The 27,414-nt window shown below is 43.7% G+C and overlaps 5 protein-coding genes across 14 annotated transcripts; 2 read left to right on the top strand and 3 right to left on the bottom strand.

Annotated features, from left to right (window-relative positions):
* Positions 1-575: 575 nt before the first annotated feature.
* On the top strand, positions 576-3,750 carry LOC4331975 (uncharacterized). 3 transcript variants are annotated; one of them, XM_015776675.3, is made up of 6 exons: positions 576-780; positions 1,548-1,769; positions 2,177-2,352; positions 2,448-2,739; positions 2,865-2,946; positions 3,451-3,750. In XM_015776675.3, the coding sequence occupies exons 1-5, from the start codon at positions 704-706 to the stop codon at positions 2,920-2,922; spliced, it is 825 nt and encodes a 274-aa protein (XP_015632161.1). In that variant the 5' UTR covers positions 576-703; the 3' UTR covers positions 2,923-2,946; positions 3,451-3,750. The 3 variants fall into 3 exon arrangements, with proteins under 3 accessions (XP_015632161.1, XP_015632162.1, XP_025879626.1); XM_015776676.3 differs by having other exon boundaries at positions 3,397-3,750; XM_026023841.2 differs by lacking the exon at positions 3,451-3,750 and having other exon boundaries at positions 2,865-3,245.
* Positions 3,613-7,335, bottom strand: LOC9271490 (endo-1,4-beta-xylanase 5). The gene is made up of 6 exons (XM_015776673.3): positions 7,194-7,335; positions 6,935-7,017; positions 6,672-6,721; positions 5,502-5,724; positions 5,214-5,377; positions 3,613-5,123 (listed from the first exon to the last, which is right to left on the bottom strand). Exons 2-6 carry the CDS (start codon positions 6,993-6,995, stop codon positions 3,897-3,899), a joined length of 1,725 nt encoding a protein of 574 aa, XP_015632159.1. The 5' UTR covers positions 6,996-7,017; positions 7,194-7,335; the 3' UTR covers positions 3,613-3,896.
* A 3,011-nt stretch (positions 7,336-10,346) lies between these two features.
* Positions 10,347-19,635, bottom strand: LOC9271741 (pentatricopeptide repeat-containing protein At2g16880). 7 transcript variants are annotated; one of them, XR_010740150.1, is made up of 10 exons: positions 14,130-14,293; positions 13,756-13,774; positions 13,592-13,674; positions 13,422-13,500; positions 12,781-12,995; positions 12,593-12,673; positions 11,751-12,007; positions 11,346-11,586; positions 10,622-10,787; positions 10,347-10,530 (listed from the first exon to the last, which is right to left on the bottom strand). XR_010740150.1 is itself a non-coding variant. In XM_066308774.1 (10 exons), exon 1 carries the CDS (start codon positions 19,568-19,570, stop codon positions 17,180-17,182), a length of 2,391 nt encoding a protein of 796 aa, XP_066164871.1. In that variant the 5' UTR covers positions 19,571-19,635; the 3' UTR covers positions 10,347-10,530; positions 10,622-10,787; positions 11,346-11,586; positions 11,751-12,007; positions 12,593-12,673; positions 12,781-12,995; positions 13,422-13,500; positions 13,592-13,674; positions 13,756-13,774; positions 17,063-17,179. The 7 variants fall into 7 exon arrangements, 6 of the variants coding, with proteins under 6 accessions (XP_066164871.1, XP_066164870.1, XP_066164872.1 ...); XM_066308774.1 differs by lacking the exon at positions 14,130-14,293 and adding an exon at positions 17,063-19,635; XM_066308773.1 differs by lacking the exon at positions 14,130-14,293 and adding an exon at positions 17,063-19,635 and having other exon boundaries at positions 10,347-10,787.
* Positions 19,636-19,775: 140 nt separating this feature from the next.
* Positions 19,776-22,151, bottom strand: LOC4331973 (uncharacterized). Its single transcript, XM_015777214.3, has 5 exons — positions 21,862-22,151; positions 20,819-20,963; positions 20,658-20,728; positions 20,361-20,564; positions 19,776-20,096 (listed from the first exon to the last, which is right to left on the bottom strand). Exons 1-5 carry the CDS (start codon positions 22,111-22,113, stop codon positions 20,067-20,069), a joined length of 702 nt encoding a protein of 233 aa, XP_015632700.1. The 5' UTR covers positions 22,114-22,151; the 3' UTR covers positions 19,776-20,066.
* A 1,001-nt stretch (positions 22,152-23,152) lies between these two features.
* LOC4331972 (peptidyl-prolyl cis-trans isomerase CYP65) lies at positions 23,153-27,269 on the top strand. 2 transcript variants are annotated; one of them, XR_001544784.3, is made up of 12 exons: positions 23,153-23,432; positions 23,788-23,850; positions 23,943-24,046; positions 24,150-24,241; positions 24,334-24,423; positions 24,519-24,594; positions 24,685-25,046; positions 25,138-25,394; positions 25,494-25,782; positions 26,049-26,159; positions 26,258-26,637; positions 26,906-27,269. XR_001544784.3 is itself a non-coding variant. In XM_015777213.3 (11 exons), the coding sequence occupies exons 1-11, from the start codon at positions 23,305-23,307 to the stop codon at positions 26,444-26,446; spliced, it is 1,761 nt and encodes a 586-aa protein (XP_015632699.1). In that variant the 5' UTR covers positions 23,153-23,304; the 3' UTR covers positions 26,447-26,890. The 2 variants fall into 2 exon arrangements, 1 of the variants encoding a protein (XP_015632699.1); XM_015777213.3 differs by lacking the exon at positions 26,906-27,269 and having other exon boundaries at positions 26,258-26,890.
* Positions 27,270-27,414: the final 145 nt, after the last annotated feature.

Here is a 27,414-nt window from a genome sequence, read left to right as displayed (position 1 = left end):
AGATTCGTGCAAAATCCACAAAACCCTAAACCACTTTTCCTTTTTCCTCCCTGCCGCCGCACAAAGCGCTCGAGCGCTCCTCCTCTCGAGTCTCGACACCGCGCGCTTCCTGCGCCGCCGACGCCCCACCGTGCCGCCACCCCGGCCTCGCCGGCTGGCCGAAAGGTGTCAACTGTCAACGGTGCCGGCGAGTCCCCCTCCCCCTCCCTCTCCTCTCCTTTTCCTCAAGCCAGTGGCGGCGAGCTGTCCCGCGCAGCTGTCTTCCCTGTCGCCGGTGCCGGAGAAGAAGAGGAGGACGCCGGAGTTGGAAAAGAAACAACTGAGCACGAATCACGAAGCACATTCAGTGATCCAAAATCCCGAAGATTTGGGGATGTAGTATTTTCTATCGACGGAAGGATAGCAATTCCGTTATCTTTTTGCAAAAGAGCCCCTCCACTTTACGCCTCCTCGCGGAACAGCCCCTCCTAGAAGGCAGGAGCGGGGTGGGGCCCACCTGTCTGTGAGACACTGAGGCAGAGACCCTTTCCCCGCGTCGGGCTCGGATGATATACAGTAAAACCGTCTTTTTGTTTAGTGGTTTGACTAGTCCTCTCTCTCCGGGAGAAATTTTGCTCCGGCCGCCTCGGCGTCGCGCTCCGCGGCTCGTAATCTTTCGCGGTGGCCGGCGGCGGGGGAGAGGAGGAGGAGGAGGAGGAGGGAGATGAAGGCGTGCGCGAGGGCAGCGGGGGAGAGGCTCCCCCTGGTCGGTGCTCCCGCCAGGCAACCCCTGGCTCGGAGGTATCCCCTCTTCGTTACTCTGGGTTCTTGTTTGCTCGCTCCCTAGAAATATACTAAGCTTTCGTTTGTTCAAACATCTTTTATTTATTTGTGAAAAAGGCTAGAATTTGCACTTCTCATGCTAGTAATTCTAATTCTAGAATCTTGACATTGTTCCACGGACGTTGAATTACTGGCTACTACTTATTTACTTCGCCCAAACGACTTGTGTTTGTACTCTTGTTTTTCATCCAATTCATTCAAAAGGAGATAGTGTTTGTATATTTAATTGAATTATCTTGTATAATACCTTTTCATGTGGGATAATCCCCGCGAATTGTCTTTTAATACTAATGGTAAGAAGTGAACATCTAGGATGTTTTGATGATTGAATTTGCTATAATCAGAGTACCGACTTCACAATGCTACTTACTGTAAATTGTATCTGCACATAAGATTTTTTATTTTTCTTCAACAAATTTGGGGCTTTCTTGGTTTGCTAAGGACTGTGGTGCAATAGTAATGAGGAACTTTGGGGTTTATACACAAATTCCATCCGTGGTTCTCCCAAATTTTTCATATATATGTTAATGCAATTGAGTGATGCTCTCAATTTGACATGGTTCCTTGAGACTTGATGTATATATTATCTTGTTCAGCACACTTGTTAATTGCTATGTAAAATTTCATACTGTATGGAAATCTCTTTTGGCACATGGGAGAACTGTGTATTTCTTTGGTTAAAATGTTTATTCAGATTACTGCACTGACACACTTGTTTTTCTCAGTTTTGTTAAGGTCAACAGATTATCATCTCAACATGAGACGAAGTCTGTGGTATCCTGCTCGGTAAGGGTGTCAGATGACAAGACACACCGAATAGAAGCCACGGCAGAACACATCCTTCCAGCAACAAATGATCATGTCATGAAAGCAATTGACTCAATTAACAGGGGGCAAGTGATTGCGGTGCCCACCGATACGATTTATGGCTTTGCTTGTGATGCATGGTTAGTTTTACTAAAAGTACATTTTGTGCCAAGAATTTTATTCTTCTCATTTGCTTTGTTGTCCTATTGTTCTCATGTTAACTCCAATTTAACACCTTCTGCAATGATGTGAGTAGATGTCTAACAAGGCCAACCCCTGAAAAGAAACTCTGATCAGTAAATCCAGATTCTAGTTATGAGGAGTTTGTGTGCTCATATCTAAATTAGTCATGTACAAAAAATATTCACAAACAGTTCAGAAACTTTCATTAGTTACTATTGAATCTCACTTTCATTTAGATTTGGAAGCAATGTTTCGTGACTTTGTTCATTTTAAGCTAGGTTTACTTTTTTGGAGATTCTCTGACTGGTTGGCTGCATTCATCCATTGGTTATTTTTAAAATGGGTCTCTCAATCTTCATGACAGCTCTGCAGAAGCAGTTAATCGTATATATGAGATCAAAGGACGCGTACAGACACGGCCTCTTGCAATCTGTGTTGCTGATGTCCCAGACATATCACGGTTTGCTGTTGTGGATCACCTACCTCATGGCCTGCTTGATAGTCTACTTCCTGGGCCTGTCACAGTTGTTTTAAAACGAGGTGTGGACACCAGCCTATGCTTCAAAACTTCTATCTTGCACCTTTCTTAAGCAGCATAATGTGTCTAATAAAACTCTTCATTCATTTACATTTAGGTAACAACAGTATATTGGAGAGATCTCTTAATCCTGGTTTGGAAAGCATTGGAGTTCGTGTGCCAGATTTTGATTTCATTCGAGCCATTTCCCGTGGTGCTGGAAGTGCGCTTGCACTTACAAGCGCCAACTTAAGCGGGCATCCTAGTAGTGTCAACGTCAAAGATTTTGAGGATCTGTGGCCACATTGTTCATATGTCTTTGATGGTGGAATCCTCCCTTCTGGGCGTGCTGGTTCAACAATTGTGGACCTAATAACACCAGGAGTCTACAAGATATTGAGAGATGGAAGGTAAGAGCAATAACAGTGATGCCAATTATTCAAAACTCCGTTTGAATCCCTTGGAAAATCGAGAGATGGGTCTGTTTTTTTACACAATGTACTGATGGGATGTTTTACACATTATTCAAATGCAGTTCAAGGCAGGAAACGACAGCGGTGCTCGGCAAGTTTGGCTTTGTTGAAGCTTGGTGACAACTTGTTGACCTCATAAAATTGGTACCATCAAATACTAGTCCCTTTGTTATCTATCTGGCTTCTTGCTTAGTTAGGTGCTGTACCAGAATATAGGTTGTTGTTTGTGCTTTTCTTTTTCATATTCTGAATCAGAAGGTGTCAGCTTCCTGTTTCAATGTCAATGCCCTTACAGTATCACGTGAACTTCGATTGCTACACTACAGTTCATTCTATGGTAGATTACACTAGCATGCCTATGCAAGCTAAAAGAAATATTGATTGTAATGGATTTTAATATAAAAATCACTAGATTATCTCCAGTATATATTGTGTTTACGTCATGTCTCCCGTAGTTGTGGTGTGTGGATTGAACGCGACATGGCAACTCAGTTTGGAAGTTTGGGTGTGCTGTGCCTTTTGTTTTGTCCGTGTTCTGCTCGTGACTTCGCTTGTTTGCTTCCGGATGACATCATTTTTCTATTTTTTTTATAGGATCATGATTCAATTTGAAATAGTATACTCTTTGTTGGTGATTAAATGTAACAGAAGTCAGAATCATGACCGGAGATGATGTCATCTCGATAGAAAAACAATCATACGCTAATGGCCATGGGAAAAGGATCGGCCGTCCAAGCTACAGCAAACCTGCTGAAATCCTTCAGCGAGAAAGAAAGAATAACTGGAAATGAGTACAAGAGACTCCAAAAGTTTAGCATAATGGCTAATATGGGTACTATTAGGCTATATTTTTCCCTTTTGTGTAGCTCCATTTCAATTCAGCTGCAATTTTTCAGAGTAAAATTGGTACATGAATCATGAATGGCTAATATGGGTACTATTAGGCTATTTAAGCTGCAGAATTTCGACTACACATGCATCTTGATACTATGAAGAGATACAGCTAACGGGCATGAATGACCAGTATGATCATTTCCAAAGCCCTGAATGAAATCATCGGGTAGCTGTCTAGCTGATGAGTGATGAGCTAGAGCTTAGACCTGGATGAAGTAGTGGCTCCCTGATCCCATTTCAACCTTGACGCTCTGCGACACGGAGGTGTTGAGCGACGGGTGGGTGACGGTGACCTTGTACTCGCCGTGCGCGAGCTCGGCCTGGAAGAAGCCCTCGGCGTCCGTCGTGCCGGCGCGCGGCGCCGTGCTCCACTCGGTGATGAGGCGGTCGACGACGTCGCCCTGCGGCAGGTTGTTGAAGTCGTTGTCGGTGAGGCACATGACGTAGCAGCCCTGCGGCCGCCACGCCGCCCACAGGATGACGCCCTGCACCGCCGGGTGCGCGTACGCCTCCCGGAGGATCTCCTCCAGGTAGTACGCCTGCGACGCGCCGCCGCCGACGTCGACCTCGGTGAGCCACACGGGGACGCCGGCCTGCGCGAGGGTGTCCAGGGCGGCGCGCATGTAGGGGATGTTGACCGGCGCGGTGAAGTGGCCCTCGAGGCCGATGGCCATGCCGGCGCCGTTCTGCGGGTACCCGCCGATGATCTGCTTCAGCCGCTGCACGTACCTCGCCGGCAGCGCCGCCATGTCGCCCGGCTGCTCCAGCGTGTTGTACTCGTTCATGAACATGAGCGTCGACCCGGTGTCCAGCATCCGCGCCGCCGCGTAGAACGCCGTGGAAGCGTCCCACCCGAAGCGGCGCTCGAAGAAGGAGAAGTGCAGGTTCTCGTTCACCACGTCCCACGCGATGAGCTTCCCGGCGTACCTCGCCACCACCGACCGGATCCGCCGCGACGCCGCCGCCAGCAGCTGCGGGTAGGGGAGCCCCTGCACCCACCGCGGCTGCTGGTTCGGGTCGTCCCAGAACACGTTGTGCCCGCGCACCGCGATGCCGTGGCTCCTGGCGAACTCCAGCATCGCGTCCGGCACCGAGTAGTCCTCCCTCCCCGGCGCCGGCTCCGTGCTGTACCACTTCATCTCGTTCTCGAACGTGGTCACCGTGAACCGCGACGCGAACCACCGCTGGTACGACGGGTTGCGCAGGATCTCGCCGCTCATGGCGGCGCCGAGGGGGAAGCCGTTGCGGACGTTCTCCAGCGACACGGCGGCGCCCGGCAGCGGGTTCCCGGCGGAGTCCGTCGCCTGGAGCCTCACCGTCTTCCTCCTCGCCGTGCTCGCCGACGCGTCGCGGTGGTTGCTCCACTCCTCCTTGGTGAACGGCTTCAGCGACACGCTGTCCACCCATATGTCCGCCGTCGCGTTGCTCTGCACGCAAGCACGCGTCACGTTCGCATGTACTCCGTAGTATTTGCAAAGAATTAAATCAACTCGGAGTGAAAGTGATTAATTAGTTACCTCGAAGTAGATCTCGGCGCGGCCGCCGGAGACGGTGGTGAGGCCGCCCTTGAGCATGGACCAGCAGCCGGACTTGGCGGCGACGCCGCCGGCGTGGATGAAGTCGCCGGCGGCCTTGACGACCACCCGCACGTCGGCGACACCGTCGCTCACCTGCAACCACGCTGCACCGCACACGCACGTAGTACGCGACGTCTCAGTCCCAAATTGCATGCACATGGAAAACCACAAAGTGAGACGTGACGGCTACACATTAATTTCACACGTTCGATTTCTTGACCACCAGACCTGAGAGGGTGTAGTGCGTGTCGTTCTGGAGGAGGACCTTCTGGCTGACGCTCTGGTACGGCCGCGTCCGGTTCGTCGCCACGGCGTACCTGTTCCCCGCCGGCGACGAGCCCTCGGCGAGGCTGCCGTACCCGAAGGCCGACCAGCCATGGAGGCCAGCGCTGAAGTCGGCGTTCCGGACGACGCCGCCGCCGTACTGGGGCTCCGGCGGCTCAGGCAAGCACTGTACCGAACAAGCCCACACACTCAGACGCCATAATTAATTAATTAACTTTATTAATTTGTCTAAGCATGCATAAAAGTGCATGCTGCTCTAATCTCGGCAACATAGAGATGCTTTGCTTGCTCTGCAGACACATCTGAAGCATACCTAAACGTGATCATCAAACTAATGACAATAAGAAAATAAAATGATGAAGAGCACAAGAATGGACCAAAGAGAAAAGGTGCATATAACTACATATATTGATATATACTTCCTCCATTCCTAAATGTTTGACGCCGTTGATTTTTTTAAACATGTTTGACCGTTCGTCTTATTCAAAAAATTTAAGTAATTATTATTTTTTTCCTATCATTTAATTCATTGTTAAATATAATTTTATGTATACATATAGTTTTACATATTTTTATAAAAGTTTTTAAATAAGACGAATGGTCAAACATGTTTAAAAAAGTCAACAGCGTCAAACATTTAGGGAATGAGAGAGTATATATTATAGTCAAAAAAACCAAATAATGATAAATGATTAATGATGTGTGCATTTTGTTTGGAGCTAGCTTACATGACACGCTGCGCCGGCCGCCGCCGCCGCTATCGTGCATGGTACTGAAAAGCATATAGTGTACGTACGGGCAAATTAAGAAAGAAATTCCATGCTAACTCGCACCGGAAACGCATTGCGTGAGGCCGATAATCGTAATAATTAACATATCGCGCCGCCACTCCCGCCCGTGATATAGCTATTGTCATCCCAATCGAGCTAGCTTTTAATTGTTAATCGCGAGATTAATTGCTCGCTAATCTAAGCAGGAATATAATTAATTTCTGTCGATGCCTTAGGCCGGCCAACGATACATTCGTCGATAACATGTAGCAGATGAAGTACTAGCTAGTGTACAGTGTGTACTACGACTAACAGTTACAGATCATATTAGAGAACGACTTGCCTCAATGCTTGATGAGTAGTCGTAAGAAAAGGATTTCACCATGCAGCAACCTGCAGACAAATTCAGAAGTAGCTTAATTTATATATCTCAGTAACGATTTACAACAGAGTATAGTGATATATAATAATTTAAGTACATGACCGTGACGCTCAGTAAAGTTCCAAAGCATATATGAAAACCTCTACAATTGGTGTGACATGATACTGCACTTGCAAGCTAATTAAACAGGGCAAAGGAATAGTTAAAAGAACTGGTATTATTACCTTGCAAGAGAGTAATCCATGCAAGCAAGAACAACAGTTTCCCCATCGGATCAACCTTCATATCTATCGTCTCTCCCAGGACACTGCAGGGTAAGCATCAACAACACAACTTCTTAAACAATTCTATGCAATTAATAATCCACGTCAATAAGTTGCCGAAAATAACGGCAGAATGCAAAGCAACAAAGGTAGCTAGCTTAGGTCATGTCTTGGTGCATCATGTGAGCATCTTAAACTGATTACATTAGCAGCACATTACCCTGCAGAATCGAACAAAACCAGCACACTCTTGATTAGCTATAGCTTGCTAACTCCTCTCAGTAGTTAACAGAAGCAGCTAGCTAGGTCGAGGAGATGAAGAGACCATATATGCATCTGCTCTTCCTACGTTGGACTGGAATGATCTTAGCGTGGCTGTGCCATTTATATAGGAAACGAAGAGGTGAAGGCCAACTGAGGTGGTAGTAGGATATCCGTTGCATTTGCTTGTTTCTTGTGCTCACCGGCTAACTGCTGGCTTGCTGCATGCCTGCACGGGAGGGAGACGCGAGCGAGATTGCCAAGCAAGCGTGGAAGAGAGGGTCTTGACTTGGCGATCGCCCACACAAGACACTTGCCGTTTCATATCATTTTCTACTAGTACTACTAGTATATTGGTTATTTTGCTACTGCTGCCTACGGAGTGTGACTTGCTGCTGCCAAAGCTAGGCATCCGGCCCTGGTGATGCTTTGGTATTTGGTTTTTGTATATGGCCATGGCCTGCAGCTGCGCTGCACACTTGCTGTGTTATGAGATTTTGGCTTGTTGTTATTAATCCCAGAACTCCGGATTCTGGGCTCTGAACTAGTTTAACGATCACATGAGGGACTGTATCATCTACTGGGAGCCTACAGTGCAGAGTGACGTCTTGTTTGTTTACATGGTAATTTCTTGCAGTTGTAGCTTTTTTAGAAAATCTTTAGCTTCGAATTAGTCTAGATTCCTAGAACCTTTATGGGTATGAATTTTAGAAAATAAACTGAAAGTTAAAAGCTGAGAACTCAGCTTTTTCATATTTGTCTCAGCTACTTCTTAAAATCTCTGAGGTTCTAAAATGGGCTGAGTGTCCTTCACTCTTGACTGAATATAGTATAATAGGGAACTGTGCTTGTGTTGGCAACAGGTTGAGAGTGAGTATATGTGCCATCCATGGCTGTGTGTGTACACAAAAGTCGAAGTTGAGACCCACAAGCTTTCCTTGCCTGTGCACGGGTAAACTTAAACCAACCGCCCAAAATATTTGCAATCGAATGTTCTAGCGATGGATGGATCTCGTCGATCGTCATGTGAATCTCTGGGTCAGGTTCAGCTGGGCGCTCGGTTTTAACTTATACGGCTTGGTTTTCCCTGATGCTTGCCGGAAAGCGTACTCCCAGGCTGATCAGCTCGTGATTCGGCATCGAAATGCTTGCGCGTACAAACGGCCAAAACCTCATGGCGAGTTGGTAGGAGATGGCACCAATGGAGAAATGAAGGGCCCAAGCATGTTGCTATCATGATATCATATTATCGTCTCCATCATGTTGCCGTTCCTTGATGAGCGAAAAAAGGGAGTGTAATTCCCTCTCCCATTTGTTGCCGTTCCAGCATTCTTTACTTGGGTAAACATATATACTTGACGTGATGTTTCATTTCTTAAACGAAGAAAGCCTACTCACAGTAGTCTTCCCTTGCAGTTTTTTTTTTTAAAATGCAAATAGTTTAGTTAAACTATAATCTGGTTCATGCGGATGAGATTCAAGATTGATGTGTATTACAAACAGGTCATACTGCCAAAGGATAATCCACTGTACGTATGCAACAGACATGCACGCAAAGTTTGTAAATTGTTAACACCAATCATACTTGGACAGGTCATTCAAAGAAATTTTTGAGAATGTGACCCATAAATGATAAATGGTTAAAGAAAAACAGTGGCATTGCAACACGATGGATATCTTGTACCAATAACAAAAGTTACACGCAAATTCAGAATTCGCTCCTGGTATGTACAAACATGTTCATGTATAATCTATCCCTTCATCCAATTATTAGTTAAGGGCTAGCAAGGAAGCACCATACCCAAGTGCAAATAAAAATATTCCAAGTTTTGCAATATGCAATGTAAACAGCCCGATCTCATCCCAAAATGGTCACCGAAGTTACCTTTCACCACTCAGACGAATTGAAATACTCGTACACTTGTACTCCCTCTGTCCTATAATATAAGGGATTTTGAGTTTTTACTTGTAACGTTTAACCACTCGTCTTATTCAAAATTTTTTGAAATTATTATTTATTTTATTTGTGACTTACTTTATTATCTACAGTACTTTAAGCACAAGTTTTCGTTTTTTATATTTGCAAAAAAAAATTGAATAAGACGAGTGGTTAAACGTTGCAATCAAAAACTCAAAATCCCTTATATTATGGGACAGAGGGAGTAGTAAGCTTCTAGGACAACCTCCATCAAAACAAAAACAAACATGTAAGAGCAAGTTTAATAGTATAGCCAACTACTAGCTCCAATTTATCTATAGCCAATCTAATAGCTCATTAATACAATAGTTACATACTATACTATTAATATCTGGTCCCACCTGGCATACACACACCGCGTCTTAGAGTCCATGCTATAGCTGGCTACAAATCTGTAGCCCGCTGCTCTCCTCTCTCCTTATTTATCTTCTTAAAATATGTTTGCAGCTGGTTTATAGCCTACTATTGTACCCGCTCTAAGATAACCGGCCATCAAGGCAAGACCAATGATACATATACACGAGGAATCTTCCCTCTGAGTCCCTTGCATGGACCGCGCCTGACCAATAAAGCCGGCGATGGGATGGAGACGGCAGTGTCGTATGCTTAGCTTCTTTCTTCAAATGGAATAGGAAAAAAAAGGGTTAAATGATCTTTCAATGAAACAAACTATTCATCCTCATTTAGGCACGATCACGTTAAAAATAAATGATCCTTTTATTGAATATATGAGCACTTTAGTAGTTGGAACTAGTTCATTCCCCTCCAGACTTCTATAGAGGGGTTCTCAAAGTCAAATTTTGATGCTGATAACAATGAAAATTTCTTTTAAGCAATTTTGTGTACCAAAATTTGTGTGGAGACAAAACAGTAAATAACCAATAGGTCAGACACCTATAGGCTAACTAGTAACATGCACATGCTAACGCTACGATGATATTTATTTATTCTTAGTTTCCACATATTTTTCCTTATTATATAATTAATTAATGATAGCATAAACTGATTAAGAAGAAAATGATGGGCATACTTTTTTTTTGGCTCTACTACTTCATATTTGAAATTTCTTTTCCTTTCAATTTCAGAATAAACAAGATGGCTGTTAACAACTCATCCCGCTGAGATCTGAAACGCTAAAACACAACTAATACATGCACATGTATTATTGATTTCTTATACAAACAGTCGATAAATATTTCACAATATCAATTACAACATACATCACAAAAAAAACACAACAAATCCATATATAGTCGTAGTAGTGCACAGATTTGCAGTTGTTCCATCTTTCTTCTGTTTTTCCTTCTCCAGTTTGATTCTTGCAAGTTACAAAAACTGATAGTCATGTAGATGGAAGTGGCATGGAGTTCAAAGTTATGTGCAGGAATAATAATTCTGCTCATACTCACCATTCGTTTCCTTTCTTTTTAGAATGATGCACCACAAGCACTGTTTACAGAATTTTAGCTGTTCATAGAGAACAGATCTTCAAAGCTTCATCTTCTATTTCCAATCAACAGTAGCCATATCCTCTATTCACTCATGGTAGAGAAATAAGAGACGCAATAGCACCGCCTGGCACAAATGAACACAATTCCAATTATTATTTTGAGTCTATTTGCACAACACCGAACAATTCTTAATTATTATTTGAGAAAAATGAGAGAAATGTATGTAAATTGGCCATCCTTTTCTGTACTTACAGTAAAAATCAATAGCTCAACTAATAATTAATTGGTGGGCATGATGCATGCCATTTACCAATGGCAAAAAAAAAGAAAAAAAGATTTAAGTATGAATAACCCAATTAATCAACTTTGCATCTACAATTTTGTAATTCCATCATAGCACAAAATGAGAAAGACCTATGAAGTCTAACAAGAAAGAAACATAAACCACATCGTTTCCTTTCATTTTAGAATAGCACAAATGAGAGAGAGCTATGAGGTCTAACTTGAACCTTCTATTAAAGTATTCCTTGTTAGAATATGTTGGTCTGAAACTCCATGCACTACATTTAATTGTATGCTGATAGTTTACATCAATCTCATTGTGGCTCAATTAAAAGATGTTTCATCAATAATATGAAAGATGAAAGAACAATATTTGTCGGGCGATAGGATAAGAACATACCTATGAACTGATAAAGCCTTGCGAATATAGATTGCAATACCTTCTCTGAAAAGGTAGCAACATAGCAGCCGTAAAGAAACCAGCAACGTCCTTTGCAGGACACAGAAATTACACGGCCACCAAATTCAATCCATATGGTGGACTTGCATCCTGAACTCCTGATCCTTGTCATACAAAAGGCTTCAGAGCTGTGCATGCTCACAGTCTCAGCATAGTAATGGTGGTGCTATCAATCTGTGGTCTGTAGGAAAGAGTAGACACAAAGCTGTTCAGAACCGGAACTGCAAGCAACTTAACAGTGGTAAAGCTAAATTAATCCGCATAGCCCCATCAATTCAGAGCACATTGTACTGTAGCGTGTCATCAAAATTTGCATTATAACGAAGAGATCGATAGGATAAATACCTGGGGGGGGGTGGAAGAATGGCCTTGAGGGTGGTGATTCATAAATAAGAGAATGGGAACATTGTGGTCGTCAGCAAGGCAACGCAGCCCATCATACAGGGGCAGTGTAGCGGCCTGGGCGGCAGAGTGGATGCCTCTTGGCCTCAGCGGTAGAGCCAATCATTGCAGCGACCTCGGCAGCAGAGTCCAGGATCATCACTCAATATAACCAGCAAACCTCCTCCCGAGCGAGTGCCTCAGCCGTGACCTCCATCACCCTAGGGGCCATTAAGAAGCTTAAATTTGAAACTACTTTCAGAAACATTGGTCTGTAGTTCTAGAATGAATTTGGAATAATGAACCTGGACTTCCTTTAAGTAGACAAAAATGATCACATTACACACCAATGATCACATTAGTCAATGTATGAGATATATGATATATCTTTGGGTAGAGATGTGCAGAAGTTAATAAATAAGAGATACACGGAAGATTGATATATTAATCTAAAAATCCGTATATGTGTGCCTAAATACTGGAAAGTGCTTAATTTCCTTACAGCCTAGGCATTCCATTATAATGCAGAAGAAGCCCATAAATTATTTACCAGTTTATAGGATTTTATTCTGCTAGAAAAAGCATAAAAATTTAGTAGCATGCATTGGTACAAAGTTGAAATACATGCAACCATAAAACAGAGCAGAAGGTCACATCTCATTTGAAATTAAGAACTTGGACTTTACTGTAATAGAATGGGAAGATCAACTTAAAAAAGAAAACAACATATATCTCGTAAGTACTAAGTAAAACAAATGCACGGTCCACATAGAGAGCCAATGTATTGATGCAGGAGAGTTTGCTACCTCATTAGGTCCACATAGAGAGCCAATGTATTGATGCAGGAGAGTTTGCTACCTCATTATCGACAAGCAGTTGCATCCAAACTAAATCCAATGAGTTCCATTCATCAATAAGAAATAAAGGGGAACAAAGGGGACACACTATAAACCAAACAACGATTTTCTTCTAAAAGAAGCAGCAAAATGGGTACCCAGCACTTTGCAGGGACGGGACACAATCAGGGCAACCGGCTTAGGGGGTGTTGCTGTGGCTCTTCCTCAACTCCTTGACGGGAGGCATTGCAGCCGATCTGGTGGAACAAGATGCCAGACAAAATCAGGGGTACAAGTCGAATCGCGTTCACCTGCAGTTGTCGTATAAAGCACGCCATGCAGTCAAAGCAGCAGATTGGATAATGCTAGCCTCCTGCAATATAACAAAACTTGATCCGATTAGCTTGCAGTATCATTTTCAAGTAACATTGGAAACCAAGTCCTGAGCCATCTACTTAAGAAGATAGAAATTGTTCTCTCCATCAATAAACAATAAACAAGAATTAAAACCTTTTAGAACTTCCATTAAAAAGCTTTCAAAGGATGGTTTTTCGTTAAAATGCATACAAAGGTGTTTATATCATCATCCATTAGCCACAATGTCTGTTAAATACAAAGTATGATGCACTTATGTACATTCCTGAAATGGAATAAATATTGCATACATCCAGGGGAATGGACCAAAGTCTGTCCAGTTCATACTATGCCAAGATCAATGGTGAAAAAATTGACGTGATCCTGAAATGATATTTTGAAAGATGAATATTACGAAGAGAAGAGTTATCTGATGAATTCATACCAAGAGACTGAGCCTCATATGGCTGTTGGATGCAAAGCACCAAACACTTCTTGCCCAATAGTAAATAGCCAATCCATATCTGAGGACAGACATTTTTTATGAGATAAATCAAATTTCACAAAAGAACAATATATTCCATTTCATAATTTAGAAAGCACAAGAATATATACTTATCCGATTGTTCACGTCAACTGCAAATTGATGCCATCGCTGTGTAGTTCACCCGTAAGCCAAGATGCCTGACAGAACGGATCTGCCGTTGCATGATCAGAGATTCAGAATTGGTGTTAATCAAATTGGTTGAGCAAGCGGGCAATCGATTTCATTTGCATACCTGTAACGTCATCGCATCTCTGAAATAGGGCACAACACAACTCAATCAGAAAATCAAAATGCATAGTACAAATTAGTGCAGAGCAATTGACAGCAAATTTAGAATTCAGACCACAACTCAATCAGAATAATCAGAATCCAGAAGTATCACTAATTAGCAGCAAATTCAGAATTCAGACCACAACTCAGTCAGAAAATCAAAATGCACACACTTTTGTGCAGAGGAATTGACAGCGAATTCAGAATTCAGACCACGACTCAACCAGAAAAATCAGAATTCAGACATATCAGTGCAAAGCAATTAATAAGCAGCAAATTCAGAATTATGCAACAATTGATTGGATTTGGATAAGATTGGCTGTTCATTGGTATTACCAGGATTTTCAGTGATTTTAAACGTGGGAAACTCTTCAGGATCTGCTCTATCTGGCGGGGCAACATGTGGACCATCGCTGTGTAGTTCACCCGTAAGCCAAGATGCCTGACAGAACGGATCTGTGGAGGCTGCTCCACCATCCCAGCCTGCGCTTGCATGATCAGAGATTCAGAATTGGTGTTAATCAAATTGGTTGAGCAAGCGGGCAGGTTGATCGATCGATCGATGGAGACGGCCCGTGCGCACACGAGCACCTCCCCTAGCCCATGCGTGCACGATTCCCGCCGATCCGGCATCGGCAGCGCGAGTATGGATCACTGGCGGAGGTGCTTGAGGCGGCAGCGGCGTCACGTTGTCGGAGGAGAGCGGCGAGGCGTGGTGATGGCATTCCGGTGGCAGAGAGGGCGCGGGCGGATTCCCGCCGATCCAGCGTCAGCATTTTGAATGAAATCGGTGAGGGGCAGGGAATCCGATCCGGCGATGGAGTGGGAGGGAGGGGGAGCGATGGAGGTTCGGCGATGCGAGGCGATGGCGGCAACGTCTGGTGTGCGGCGATGCGATGCGGCGATGGTGGTGTCTGGTGTGCGAGAGAGATTAGGGGAGGGGGAGCGTGCGGGTCCAAGGTGAGGATGAGGGGAAACGTGGGATGATGTGATCCGTTGGATTCGATGATTATGAGTCGTTGGATTTGATGAATGAGTATTGTAGGTGTAAGAATGAGGTGAATTATAGGATGGATACTTACTCTTCTCATATGTTTTCTAAAACATCATAGCTTCTTCATTCCATGTTACAGTGTTCCAAACGTTCTACGACCTGCAATCAACGCTCCAAACGTTCATTCCAATTAATTGTTACAAAAGCCTTCAAAGAGAAAAGAACCTCAAATTTAAGTAGTAGAATAAATGTTTGCAGTACAACAAGGATACTTTAAGGAACAAATTTTGCACTTGGACCAAACTAACATAAAATGGTAAAAGCACTCAGGGGACAAAATTTTTAGGCACCTAAGTGAACAATTATTTGTGTGGAGTTTTCTTCCCTTTAAAAGCATCCAATGAGAGTGTTTTTCCCAAGGTGTTCTGTTCATAAAAGAGGTTGCATTGAAGACTAGAATTTTTGTGCTCAATGTCAATTTAAGTTGCATATGAATTTCTAATAATAGGGTTCAATTTTTACGAAACTTTAATGTCAATAAAAGACATTTAATCCTCATTGAAACCGGCAAATTATGGGAACAGCTTGCCTCGACAGTTGACTCTATTGAAATTAGCAATGAAAAATTTGGGGGGAAGTACCTGAGCTCCAGGGCTCTCCTGTTACATTATGAATGCTTGCACAACACGTCCAGGAGCTCCAGAGGCAGCAACAATTGAACTTCGAGGTTATGTTCAGATGGTTCTGAATTAACAAGTCACTGAGATGTTTCCGTATGAATAAGATCCTAAGATGGTTCTGAATGACTAAGATCTTGATATGGTTCTGAAAGAATAAAGCCCTGAGATGGTTCTGGGTGAACAATATCGGGAAGTGCAGTGTCCTGGCAACTTCTCTAGGATCATCAAGGTGGCTAGTTGAGAGATGAGCCTTAGAAATACCAGGCTTAACACAGTCAGAAGAACAGTAGAGTATAAACCTAAATATAGAAGAAAATTACTAAAAGCGGTGGTGGATCTAGAAATTATCTTCAGCCTGGGCAATGAGGCAAGGCTAACAAAAATTGATGAATAACTAGTACAAATAAATCCATACAAAATGACGCAAGTAAAATTGACAATCCTCAAGCACTTGTTTTGCTATTTTGTTAAGCATGGTAATTAAATAATACTACTGCTACACATGGCTGGGACAATGACTAGCTAAGCATGCATGGTAATTAGGTTACTAGTCATGCATGCGTTGGACGGAGCCCAGGCACCTGCCCAGGTTGCTGGGTCCTGGCTCCGCCACTGACTAAAAGAACATACAATCCAAATATATTTAAGTACAATGACAAATTATGGTCTGGACAACTTTAAAACAATTCATTTACATAACTTTTAACATTTCTCAAGGCATACTTCATATGTGTGTGTATAGACACCCATTGTCGAAACATATTATTCTGAATTCAGGCAAGGCATCACTAGTAGGAAATGAATATAAAAAAAGTTTAAACATATTTCAAATAAACACGATTGAACAGCAAAAACGCACATCATTCTACAACAGTTTTTTTCCTCACAAACAAGAACAAAAAAAAATCACACTGTACCACAAATAAGAATCTGTGGTTCATCACTTCATCAATAGCCAATAGATGCAAGTAACTATCTTTTTTTTTTCAACTGCAAAAGAAACTATAGTCTGTTGGATGTCATTGTATAATGAGTAAACTTATCATTGCCCGAATGTCCAACTACCCAGTACATACTTCATGAAAACTAACAGAAGTCTCAACCATGCTGATGGAATCACACAAGCATATGTGACAGCTATGAAAACTTCAAGCAGAGAAGGTCCAAGAGTAAATGCCTGATTGCACGGAATTATGGTTTACAAGGTTGATTAAGACATATATATTGGTTGAACATGGACCGTATTGTCAAGATGTATTTTACAATATCACAGAAGATACTTTGTTTTACTAAGTATAGTCATCGACAATTTTCAATTCTTATCTGTTGAAGATGGATGGGTGGTTAGGATTTAATAGGTTATGATCAAGAACTCGCACATGATTATATATTTTTCTGTAGAAGCTCAACAATTTTATGTTGGAGGGAATCTAGAAGCTACACTATTTTACCAGGAGCAAAAAAAGATTCAAATCACTGCTGGTATTCTTTATACATTTAACATAGCGTGCAGTGAAAAAACTAAAAATGAATTTACTTTGTACTGAAAGTTACAAATATAAGGTTCTGACTGCAGAAAAAAAATGTTGACATACCGACTTCTTTTTTTTTTGTCCATGATGGTAATCCTGGTAGCCAAGCACTTGAGTTTTCCAGATTTATGACTAAAGCCCTAATGATGTCACATGCCCGCATCCCACGGGAGCAAAAATCTATAGTGTGGACTGTCCAGCTGCATGGGTTTGCCTTTTCTGTCTCTTGATAAGCCCTTCCATCAAAGTTATATATGTTGAACTGTCAACAGGCATCCCCTTTTGCATCATCTCATCCAAAACGGCTTTAGCTTCTTTCAATTGCCCACCGGTACATAGCCCATTTAGGCGTTCCATGTATGTCTCCAGAGCATTGTCTTGTGCTTTTTCACTGGATTCTGCCTCAGGTTTACCCTCATGTTCCTTGACATCTGCTTCATCCGCAGAAGAAGGCTTCAACAGAGGACAAGCAAAGCTTTGAGATAATTTTCCACTATCGGCTAACTTATGTAGCATATTATGTGCTTCTTCTGATCTTCCTGCTTCAGATAGTGCAGATAACACAACATTATAAGTAAATGCATCAGGCTGCAATCCCTTGACCTCCATGTCATCAAAGAAGTGCAAAGCAGTATCAACATCCCCAACTTTGCACATCGATTGAATTAGGGTATTATATGTGATAACATCAACCTTCTTCCCCTTCTCCACCCATGATTCAAAGAGTTTCAATGCTTTATCTAGCTTCCCATGCAGACAAAGGCCATTCATCAAAGTGTTGCAGGTAACAACATCTGGCTTGAAGGAATTCTCAACCATCTTGTTGTGGAATCGAAAGGCATTTTCTAGGTCCCCTTCCTTGCAGTATGCATGAATGATGATATTATATGTGGTTTCATCAGGAACCAACCCCTTCTCCACGAGCTCATTTAATTTGTCAATTGCTTCTTTCAGCCTCTCCATCCTACAAAGCCCCTTGATCAACGTGTTGTACGTTGAAATGCTTGGTATCAACTTCCTCTCAATCATCTGGTCCCACAGACGCAAAGCAGGCTCCGGATTATACTCCTTGAAGTACGCAGCCATTACAGTACCATAGCTGACTTCATCAGGCACGAAACCCCGCTGCGGGGGTGAATGCAAAAGCTCCTCAGCATCTTCATAACGCTTCATCTTGCATAGGTTGTACAGCACGGTGTTAAGTGTGAAGGTGTCCATTTTGAGCCCCTTTCCGACCATCTCATCCATCAATGTGAATGCTTTTGCGACATTACCAGCCTTACAGTATGCATCAATCAACGTATTGTACGTGATTACATCTGGTGCCAACCCCTCCTCTGCTATCTTCTCCAGCTTCCCCAATGCCTCCTCCAATTTACCCTCCTTGCAAAGACTCTTCACAACAATGTTATGTGTGACCAAAGTCGGCTTCACCCCCTTGTCACGCATTTCCTCAAGCAGCCTCAATGCATCTGATGAGCACCGCCACTTGAAGCAGGCGTCAACAAGTGTATTGTAAGTCACTACATCCGGCAACGCGGTGCTGAGCCGTTCCATCTCATCCTTCAGCCGGAATGCCTCGTCCACCTTCCCCGCCTGGCACAGCCCCACGGCGAGCACATTGTACGTCCTCAGGTCAGGCTCGAACCCGTAGGCTGTCATGGACTCCACGACCTTGGTCGCCTGCTTAATCCACCCAAGCCTAGCAAACGCCGACACGAGGGTATTGTACGTTGGCTGCGTGGGCGCGATGCCGTCCCTCTTCATCCTCGCCAGCAGTGCCCGGGCCTCGCCGAGCATGCCCTTCCGGCAGTGCGCATTGAGGAGCGTGTTGTAGGTGACGGCATCGGGGGAGAGGCCGAACCCCTGCATGGTGGAGAGCGTGGCGAGAGCGTCGGCGAGGGTGCCCTTGGAGCAATGCGTGTGGACGAGGAGGTTGAAGGTGTAGTGGTTGGGGTGGAGGCGGAGCTCGATGAGGGAGCGGAAGACATCGAGGGAGGCCTGCGGCAAGGTGGATGGGCTGCGCGAAAGCGCGGAGAGGACGGCGTTGGCAGCCTGGAGGGAAGGGCGAACGCCACGGCGGCGGCGGAGGGAGTGGAGGAGCTGGGCGGCGAGGTGGGGGAGGCGGAGGCGGGCGTAGGCGGAGAGCGCGGCATCGGCGAGGGGACTCGTGGGGAGGTGCGCGAGGAGGTGGCGGTGGAGGTGGCGAAGCGGGTCGAGCGGGACGAAGGAGAGGAGGAGCGGGAGGAGGTGGCGGTAGGGGAGGACGGGGAGGAGCGGGACGAGGGAGGGGAGGCAGGAGGGCGGCGAGAGGTGGCGGCGGTAGGCGAGGAGCAGGTCCGGCGAGGCGAGCCCCGGGTGGGAGGCGGCGAGGGAGAGCACGCGCGGGTGGTGGGAGGCGGCGAGGCGCGGGAGGTAGAGGGCGAGGAGGGCGGGGATAGGCGGCGGCTCCGGCAGGCGGGACGCCGACACGAGCGCTTCCGCCACGTCGGCGACGAGCGCGGAGTCGCAATCAGAGTCTGACGCAACGGCGGTGGCGGTGGCGGCGGCGGCGGACGGCGGGGTGTCCATGGCGAGGAGGCGGCGGCGGTGTGACGGCGCGGCAAGGTGGGGGACGAGGGAAGCGGAGAAATCCTGGGGCAAGGGAGGGCTCCGGTTGGGCCGTAAAGAGGCTACAAGCTGCAGCCCATGGGCTGAATTGGCCAGCCTCGTTGAAGCTACTGCTGGTGACAACTCGCCACTTTCTTCCGGTTCTAAACTTCAGACAAAACTATAGTTGTTTAAGCTTTTTAGATTCATATCCAAATAATGCATACATACGCTACTTTCATCACACAAGATCCTGGAATGTTACAATACAAAATTGTCTACAAAGAAGGCCCATATAGGGATCAGAGCAATGCTGACATCCAGAACTGAATTATCAGCTACGCAAAATCATCCATTAATCTATGATCTATCTACTGTCCCTTGTCATAGACAGAAAGTGAAGAAGGTCACTGCCGAAGTGCCGATGATGGCATCAGAGATTAGCACAGGTACCCCTATTGATATGATGGTGGCATCATCACTTCCGTTGCTCCCAAGCTTTTTCTTCCTGCGCAGGGAAAAGAAAGAGGAGCAATTCAGTGTGTGATTGCATAGTCTGTGTAGAAGAGCCGCTCAAATATCAATTGATTCCCATCCTAATCCCACCAAACTATCAATGGAAGAACATGTTACGCTAGATAAAAAATGAGGGACTCTCATATTGGAATTTATCAAGAAGAGCGAGGATCGAACCCGGGCCGGCTAGCTGGAAGACCCCCGGGCCTTTCTCTGGAAGAACATATTACAGTATGCATTTTATGTTTGGTCTTACCTTCATTTGTCTAGCAATTGAAGGAAGCCATTTCTCTCCCCTAGTCTTCTTCAGTTCCCGCACCCTTTCTTCTTCCCTCTTGGCTGCTGCCTTCGCTGCAGCTTCTCTTGCTTCCAATCTAGCCAATGATCTTTCTGATGATTTCTTTGCGGAAACAAGTATATCATTGCCATCAACAGCAACAGACTTAAGCATATGCCTGAACTGAAATCATGGTCAACGGAACAATAGTATTATAAGTTAAACAAAAAAACTTCAAGCATGGTTATAATTATATTATGATAATGGCTATCCAACCTTCTTGGATTTCTCATCGATATCTGTTCCAGGCAGAATTCTTGGTCTCTTCAGTTGCACATGGTATTTATCTGGAAATATACAGTTAAGTATGTTTTGCTAACACAAGAGATCTTACCCAATAATATTGTTGAAAATAATACTTGTTGTTCGACACTTACCCATGGCATCCATTCTGATGCCAGGTGGAGCCTTTTTAAATAATTTTATCCCTCCATCTGTTTCCATAGGATCGGCCAAGTTCGAACAGGTAGTTTTGACTATTTCAAGGTTTTTCTCTAACATGTTGTCCAACATGTTCCTTACCTGAAACAAACCATTTGGAACTTGAAAGATTACAACGCAGCATGAAATTTCCCAACCATAAAAGGAAACACATAAACATAACTGAACAAAAGGCAAAGAGAAAATTAAAGTAGGAACAGCTCACCATAATGAAATGGTGAAACTGTGGTGGTGTAGTTACAGATTTACAGCTCCAAATCAATAACACTGTCACAGCATCTTACAGTTTCTCTCTAGGCTTTCCAGTTTGGATCAACTCAATTATGCATAAAAAAACCATGCAAGAGAGCTACGAATAACTGCATAGGATATATGAATAAAATCCACTAGCTTAACTCTCAAATGGCCATGCATCGGTTGACTCAACACTCACTACAATAATTAGATGATGCTAACTGATGAGATAAAATTGACAGAGTATCTCAAATGTTTCTGAAAATCTATGGCTCTCTCTTTTGTTTCTATTTTTCTTTTTTCCTAAATTGCTAAAATTTTTTATATTCTTGTCAGTTGTCATATATGCCTTTGAGAGTTATCATTCACAATGGCACTAGATTTGCCTTGTCATCGAGAATCTCGGTAGATGGAGAAGGGTACCAACCATCAGGAGTTATTGCTATTAGAATTATGAAGGGGGTCATAGGTAAATTGATGACTCATGTATGTGCTCTCCATGGTAGTAACATTGCTAGGAAATTCATACGAAGTAGTATGCGTTTTCCCAAAGTATCCGAATCAACCATAGAACAAATAATTGTGTGGAAGCAAAACAGCTTAGAATATCATAGAAGTGAATGCGTTAAGTTAGTAGTAACACATTACGCACCTAACTGCCTATCCCTGGGGGGCATGAACGAACCAATCGATTATAAGTAAGGAACGGGAAGCAGCAGCAAACAAGAATAAATCACGAAATAACCTTGATCTGGTAAAGCTTAAGCCCAGGTGCTTGCGCCTTCCCCTCCTGCGGCGGCTGCTGCTCCACGCCGTGGCTGGCCTCGCCGCCGCCGCCAGAGGTGGCCTTCGCCGCGCCGTTGGACAGCGGCAGGCCGAAACCCACGGCGGCGATGGATTCGATGGCCGCCTTCCAGGCGGCGTCCCCGTCATCATCGCTGCTGCTGCTGCTGTTCGCCCCGCTCGCCGTCGGCCTCCCGCCGCCGCCGCCGCCCATTTGCGCTACCCCGAATCTCGCGTGTGCTATTGCACTCTATCCATGGGCCATAGCCGGCCCATAGGCTTTCCAGATGGGCCGAGCTGAGCCGAAACTAGAATTTTTTTCGGTTTTAGATTTTTTTAAAAAAATATTTACAGAAATAATCTACCGGCCAAAAAAATTACAAAAATAGACCCTGCCGCCCACCTCTGGGGCGGCAAGCTGACGTGGCAAACGGGGGGAGGAACGGGCGGTGACGGAGGGAGGGTTTTTTTGCAGGAAAACCCTTGCCGCCCTCTGGTGGGGCGGCAAGGGGCCCGAATACAAAAAAGCCAGTCGGGGCCGGCTATTTTGCAGGCGGCCCCTTGCCCCCAACTATTGCACTACCTCCCTCCTAGTTCGAATCTAATATCATCTATGTAATCGCAATGCAAATAGTCGTATCATGTTCAAATTGTACTACTATTTCTTCATGTTACATAATTCTCCTTGTTTAAATCCATATAATGTTTCTACGACCCAGACTGCGATAGGCCTATATAAATTATCCGAGTACTAATACGTCGAATAAGGTACAAAATAATACCTCACTTAACATATGAAATTGCGCAACAACCAACTTCAATACATTTTTATAACAATATTAACAAGTTTTACCAATAAATACTTCTTTATTTATTATTAACATAACATAGAAAAATCTTTTGGCCGTACTTTTTCATCTGGGGCGGCAAGGGACCCAGATGAAAAAGTACGGCCGCAAGCTCTTTATGGACGGCCAAAATTGCAATTAGCCTATGGGCGGCAAGGGCCTAATCACAATTTTGGCCGACGGCGGCAGACGGCACGGTCGACCCACCGTCTGCCACGTCAGCTTGCCGCCCACCATTAGGGCGGCAGGGGCTATTTCTGCAATTTTTTTAGTCGATAGATTATTTCTGTAAATATTAAAAAAAAATCTAAAAACGAAAAAAACTCGCCGAAACTATCTCTGGACCGACCTAGTGAGGCGGCGGCTCGAGCCGTATTCCAACCGGAGCCGAGCCGAGCCGCGGGCGAATCGGCTTCTTCTTCCTTCTCTCTCCCCGACCAATCCGACCCAAACGCTCCTCGCCGTCAAATCTCCCCTCTTTCTCGCCGCCGGCGAGCAGCAGAAGCAGCGGCACCAGCACCACCGGCTGTAGGCGCGATCTTGTAGGCTCATCGGAGATGGGGAAGAAGCAGCATAGCAAGGACCGGATGTTCATAACGCGGACGGAGTGGGCGACGGAGTGGGGCGGCGCCAAGCAGAAGGAGGCCGGCACGCCCTTCAAGCGCCTTCCCTTCTACTGCTGCGCGTAATTACCCTTCCTCTACTGTTTTTGGAACTAGCCGGAAGGGAGATTTTCCTCCTTCTGTGTATTCTGCTAGTCATTACTATTCTGATTAGGGTTTGGGGAGAGCCTGAGCTTGTAGCTTTTCTTATTTAGTGCATAAACTTCATTATTGCGCTTCCTGTTGATCTTTTAGTTGATATGTTACCAGTTAAGGCGGTTAGCAAAGTATAGTAATTTCTTTGTGGTCAACTTCAGTACTTGATGATATTTAACCTTTAGATTATGTTGATTGAGCTTAGTAGTGGATGGATCTGTATACCAAATGTTAATTTCCTCCGTTCTCCACTGATTATAATTATTTGGTTTGGTGGTTTAGGCTTACGTTTTTACCATTTGAGGATCCAGTGTGCACAGCAGATGGAAGCGTCTTTGATTTGATGTAAGTTCATTGTTCTTCTTTGTATATGTTTTTGGAGAAAATATTAGAGACTGAGATCCTGAAAATCCTGTGTTGGCTGTGTATAAATGTAGGAGCATAATTCCATACATTAAGAAGTTCGGGAAGCACCCAGTAACAGGAACACCACTCAAGCAGGAAGATCTAATGCCTTTAACATTCCACAAGAACTCAGATGGTGAGTTAAACCGTCGCAAAAATTTCAGAGTATCTTGAACCAAATGTTACGGTACATGTACTCTTCTATCTCGGACATTAAATATCTGTCCTTTTTCTTGCAGGAGAGTTCCAGTGCCCTGTTTTGAATAAAGTTTTTACAGAATTCACGCATATAGTTGCTGTAAAGACTACTGGGAACGTCTTCTGTTATGAGGTGGGGTTTGGTGAGCTTTTTCAAGTGAACAATTTAGTATTATGGACCTATGGTACTTTTTAGCTCATGCATTCTTGACTCATAAAATGCAGGCAATCCAAGAACTCAACATCAAGCCAAAGAATTGGAGAGAATTGCTAACTGATGAGCCCTTTACACGAAATGACTTGATAACAATTCAGGTATGTATTTAGAACTGCATGTCTACTGTACTCAGTGTCAATTTGTTGACATTTAGCCCTGTAATCTAATTATATTCATCTTATGAACTTTGAAGAATCCAAATGCGGTTGATAGCAAGATCCTAGGTGAATTTGACCATGTCAAGAAAGGCCTCAAACTTGAAGATGAAGGTTGATTCCGGTCCCTCTTTCACTCTTACTTCTTTCATATTGCTATTTCCTAGTTAACTTACATGCTTTATCTGTATGACTGTTGCTCAGAGTTGCAACGAATGAAAAATGATCCAACCTACAACATAAATATTTCTGGTGATCTTAAGCAAATGATTAAGGAACTTGGAACTGAAAAGGGAAAGTTAGCTTTTTTGCATGGTGGGGGAGGGCAGAAAGCTCAAAAGGAAAGAGCTGCTGCACTTGCTGCTATATTGGCAAAAAAGGAGAAGGATGACTCAAAATCTGGCAAAGAACCTAAACCTCATCAGCCTTTCAGTATTGTAGATGCTGCTTCTGCTTCTGTTCATGGCAGAAGTGCAGCCGCAGCAAAGGCTGCTACTGCTGAGAAAACAGCTGCTAGAATAGCAATGCACATGGCAGGAGATCGAGCTCCTGTAAATGCTAAACTGGTACACTTTCGTATCATCTCAATGTATTTTGTCTGGTTTGTGTTACATACGCAGTGGATTTTCTCTGATGGAGATGATTCAATGATTTCAGGTTAAAAGCCGTTACACCACAGGAGCAGCTTCACGTTCTTTCACATCAACTGCCTATGATCCTGTCACCAAAAATGAACTTGAGTATGTTAAGGTTGAAAAGAATCCAAAAAAGAAGGGATATGTTCAGTTGCATACCACCCATGGTGATTTGAATTTGGAGCTTCATTGTGATATAACACCTCGGACATGTGAAAATTTCCTCACACATTGTGAAAATGGTTACTATAATGGTCTTATCTTCCATCGTAGTATCAAGTATGTTCTGATCACATTAGTCCTTTTTACCTAGTCATTTGTTTTATGCATACTTATGGTCATATCTAAATCTTATCTGTTTAATAATTCCTTTTACAGAAATTTCATGATTCAAGGAGGTGATCCAACTGGCACAGGAAGTGGAGGGGAGTCCATATGGGGTAAACCTTTCAAGGATGAACTGAATTCAAAACTTATACATTCAGGAAGAGGTGTTGTCAGCATGGCTAATTCTGGGCCTCATACCAATGGGTCCCAATTTTTCATCTTGTACAAGTCCGCACCACATTTAAATTTCAAGCATACGGTATTTGGCATGGTGGTCGGTGGCTTGACCACTCTTTCGGCTATGGAAAAGGTTCCTGTTGATGATGACGATCGACCATTGGTTAGTGTGATTGTTACTTTTACTTCCATCTGCATTTTTAACTCGATTTTAAACATGAACTATCATAAATTTTGTTGCAAAACAGTTGCTATAATATATGGATCCATTGGCTTTTATGCAATTGCAGTATGCTGCTTTTTAAGGATTGCTTTTTGTATTCATTTATGTTTTAGCTTTGATTTGCTGTACTGGTTTATACTGCTGTTTTCTACTCTTCTTCCGGTCTTCTTTTAACATGTGATTCTTATTTCTTCCTTAATCTACAGGAGGAAATAAAGATATTAAAAGTAAGTGTATTTGTGAACCCTTACACGGAACCAGATGAAGAAGAAGAAGAAAAGGCAAAGGAAGAGGAGAAGAAAAAGGATGAGGATTATGTATGTTGCCTATCATCTTGTTTCTGTAATGAACTTGTGATCATGAACTTGTTTCATTTATTTATATCATTTGTTTAAAATTTTACTTGGTAATTCAGGATAAGGTGGGATCATGGTATAGCAATCCAGGCACTGGCGTTGCTGGTTCAACTAGCTCTGGTGGTGGCGTTGGCAAGTACCTAAAAGCTCGGACAGCTGGCTTTGCTGATGTGGTTGCAGATGATTCAAACAAGAAAAGAAAAGCGAGTGTGTCTAATGTAGAATTTAAGGATTTCTCTGGGTGGTAGATTCCTGATGAACCTCCCCTTCTCTCAGAAGAAATGGCTAGTGGAAACTTCGGTAGCAGCACTGTGGCATTTCTTCAATCTTCTGCTATGGATTTAAACTAAGATGCTCAAGGTCCACAATTAAGATTCTCTGTAAGCAGATCCGAGTTGAGTAACATGATCCACTCTGGGTGGGTGTTTTGCGGCAAAAGGTATTACTAGATTCTTCTACTGTAAACTTATGTTGTGTCTTGTATAAATCAAAGCCATGTTGTTAGCGGTTTCTTCTATACAACAACAGACTTCCCAAGCAAGTTGGTGTAAGCTAGAAATGGAACTTCAATTCTAAGCCTTTAGCGTTTCTTATGTTAGAGCAAGAGTCAACCCTGATGAAAGTATGTGCATTTGACTGTCAGACAGTATTTCTCGTGACTATGAAAAGAGAGTTTTCTCAATTTTACCTTATTCTTTTCTCTGCAGAGTTGCACACTGAGCTATAAGAGGGATGCTTGGGACTTAGGAAATTTGACTGGTTCAATAACTGGAAATTCATGCTTCCATCAGTCTGTGTCTGAATTATTACAAATAAAACTTGAGAGGGCCGAGCCGCCGAGGGGATCTTAACTTTCCCTCGTTGATTCGAAAAGCCTTTTACTGCCACAATCCGGGACTGCTGATATTGTTATGGCAAGAGTTATGCTCAATCTGGAACTGTTGATATTGTTGGTTCATTGCATGTTTATACCGATAAATTTGTATGCCAATAATCACTGAAATCAACTTGATAAATTTGTTGCCAGTAATCACTGAAATCAACTTGAATCAATCTGTTGCTTTGTGTGCATGATTTACACGTGTCATCGTAGCTAATTTGATTTTATCAGTGAAGCGTATATTATTATTTTTTTTATCAGTGAAGCGTATATTATTATTTTTAAATCTGAGAATAACACGAAATGGATTCGCGATAGTCCGATAGCTTAATAATG

Source organism: Oryza sativa, chromosome 3, assembly GCF_034140825.1.
Source record: "Oryza sativa Japonica Group chromosome 3, ASM3414082v1".
Taxonomy (NCBI): Eukaryota; Viridiplantae; Streptophyta; class Magnoliopsida; order Poales; family Poaceae; genus Oryza; species Oryza sativa.
The sequence above is the reverse complement of the archived record's forward strand: the minus strand, read 5'-3'. Positions and strand labels throughout refer to the sequence as shown.

What these genes read in the sequence shown, in the direction of transcription:
- LOC4331975 (XM_015776675.3), top strand. Translation starts at nt 704, where the DNA reads ATGAAGGCGTGCGCGAGGGCAGCGGGGGAGAGGCTCCCCCTGGTCGGT. An exon ending in AGGCAACCCCTGGCTCGGAG is followed by an intron (nt 781 to 1,547) that starts GTATCCCCTCTT and finishes TGTTTTTCTCAG; the next exon opens with TTTTGTTAAGGTCAACAGAT. An exon ending in GGCTTTGCTTGTGATGCATG is followed by an intron (nt 1,770 to 2,176) that starts GTTAGTTTTACT and finishes TCTTCATGACAG; the next exon opens with CTCTGCAGAAGCAGTTAATC.
- LOC9271741 (XM_066308773.1), bottom strand. Translation starts at nt 19,570, where the DNA reads ATGGACACCCCGCCGTCCGCCGCCGCCGCCACCGCCACCGCCGTTGCG.
- LOC4331973 (XM_015777214.3), bottom strand. Translation starts at nt 22,113, where the DNA reads ATGGGCGGCGGCGGCGGCGGGAGGCCGACGGCGAGCGGGGCGAACAGC. An exon ending in TTAAGCTTTACCAGATCAAG is followed by an intron (nt 20,964 to 21,861) that starts GTTATTTCGTGA and finishes GGTTTGTTTCAG; the next exon opens with GTAAGGAACATGTTGGACAA. An exon ending in CATCAGAATGGATGCCATGG is followed by an intron (nt 20,729 to 20,818) that starts GTAAGTGTCGAA and finishes GTATATTTCCAG; the next exon opens with ATAAATACCATGTGCAACTG.
- LOC9271490 (XM_015776673.3), bottom strand. Translation starts at nt 6,995, where the DNA reads ATGAAGGTTGATCCGATGGGGAAACTGTTGTTCTTGCTTGCATGGATT. An exon ending in ATGGATTACTCTCTTGCAAG is followed by an intron (nt 6,722 to 6,934) that starts GTAATAATACCA and finishes ATTTGTCTGCAG; the next exon opens with GTTGCTGCATGGTGAAATCC. An exon ending in ACTACTCATCAAGCATTGAG is followed by an intron (nt 5,725 to 6,671) that starts GCAAGTCGTTCT and finishes TGTTCGGTACAG; the next exon opens with TGCTTGCCTGAGCCGCCGGA.
- LOC4331972 (XM_015777213.3), top strand. Translation starts at nt 23,305, where the DNA reads ATGGGGAAGAAGCAGCATAGCAAGGACCGGATGTTCATAACGCGGACG. An exon ending in GGAAGCGTCTTTGATTTGAT is followed by an intron (nt 23,851 to 23,942) that starts GTAAGTTCATTG and finishes GTATAAATGTAG; the next exon opens with GAGCATAATTCCATACATTA. An exon ending in ATCTTCCATCGTAGTATCAA is followed by an intron (nt 25,395 to 25,493) that starts GTATGTTCTGAT and finishes TTCCTTTTACAG; the next exon opens with AAATTTCATGATTCAAGGAG.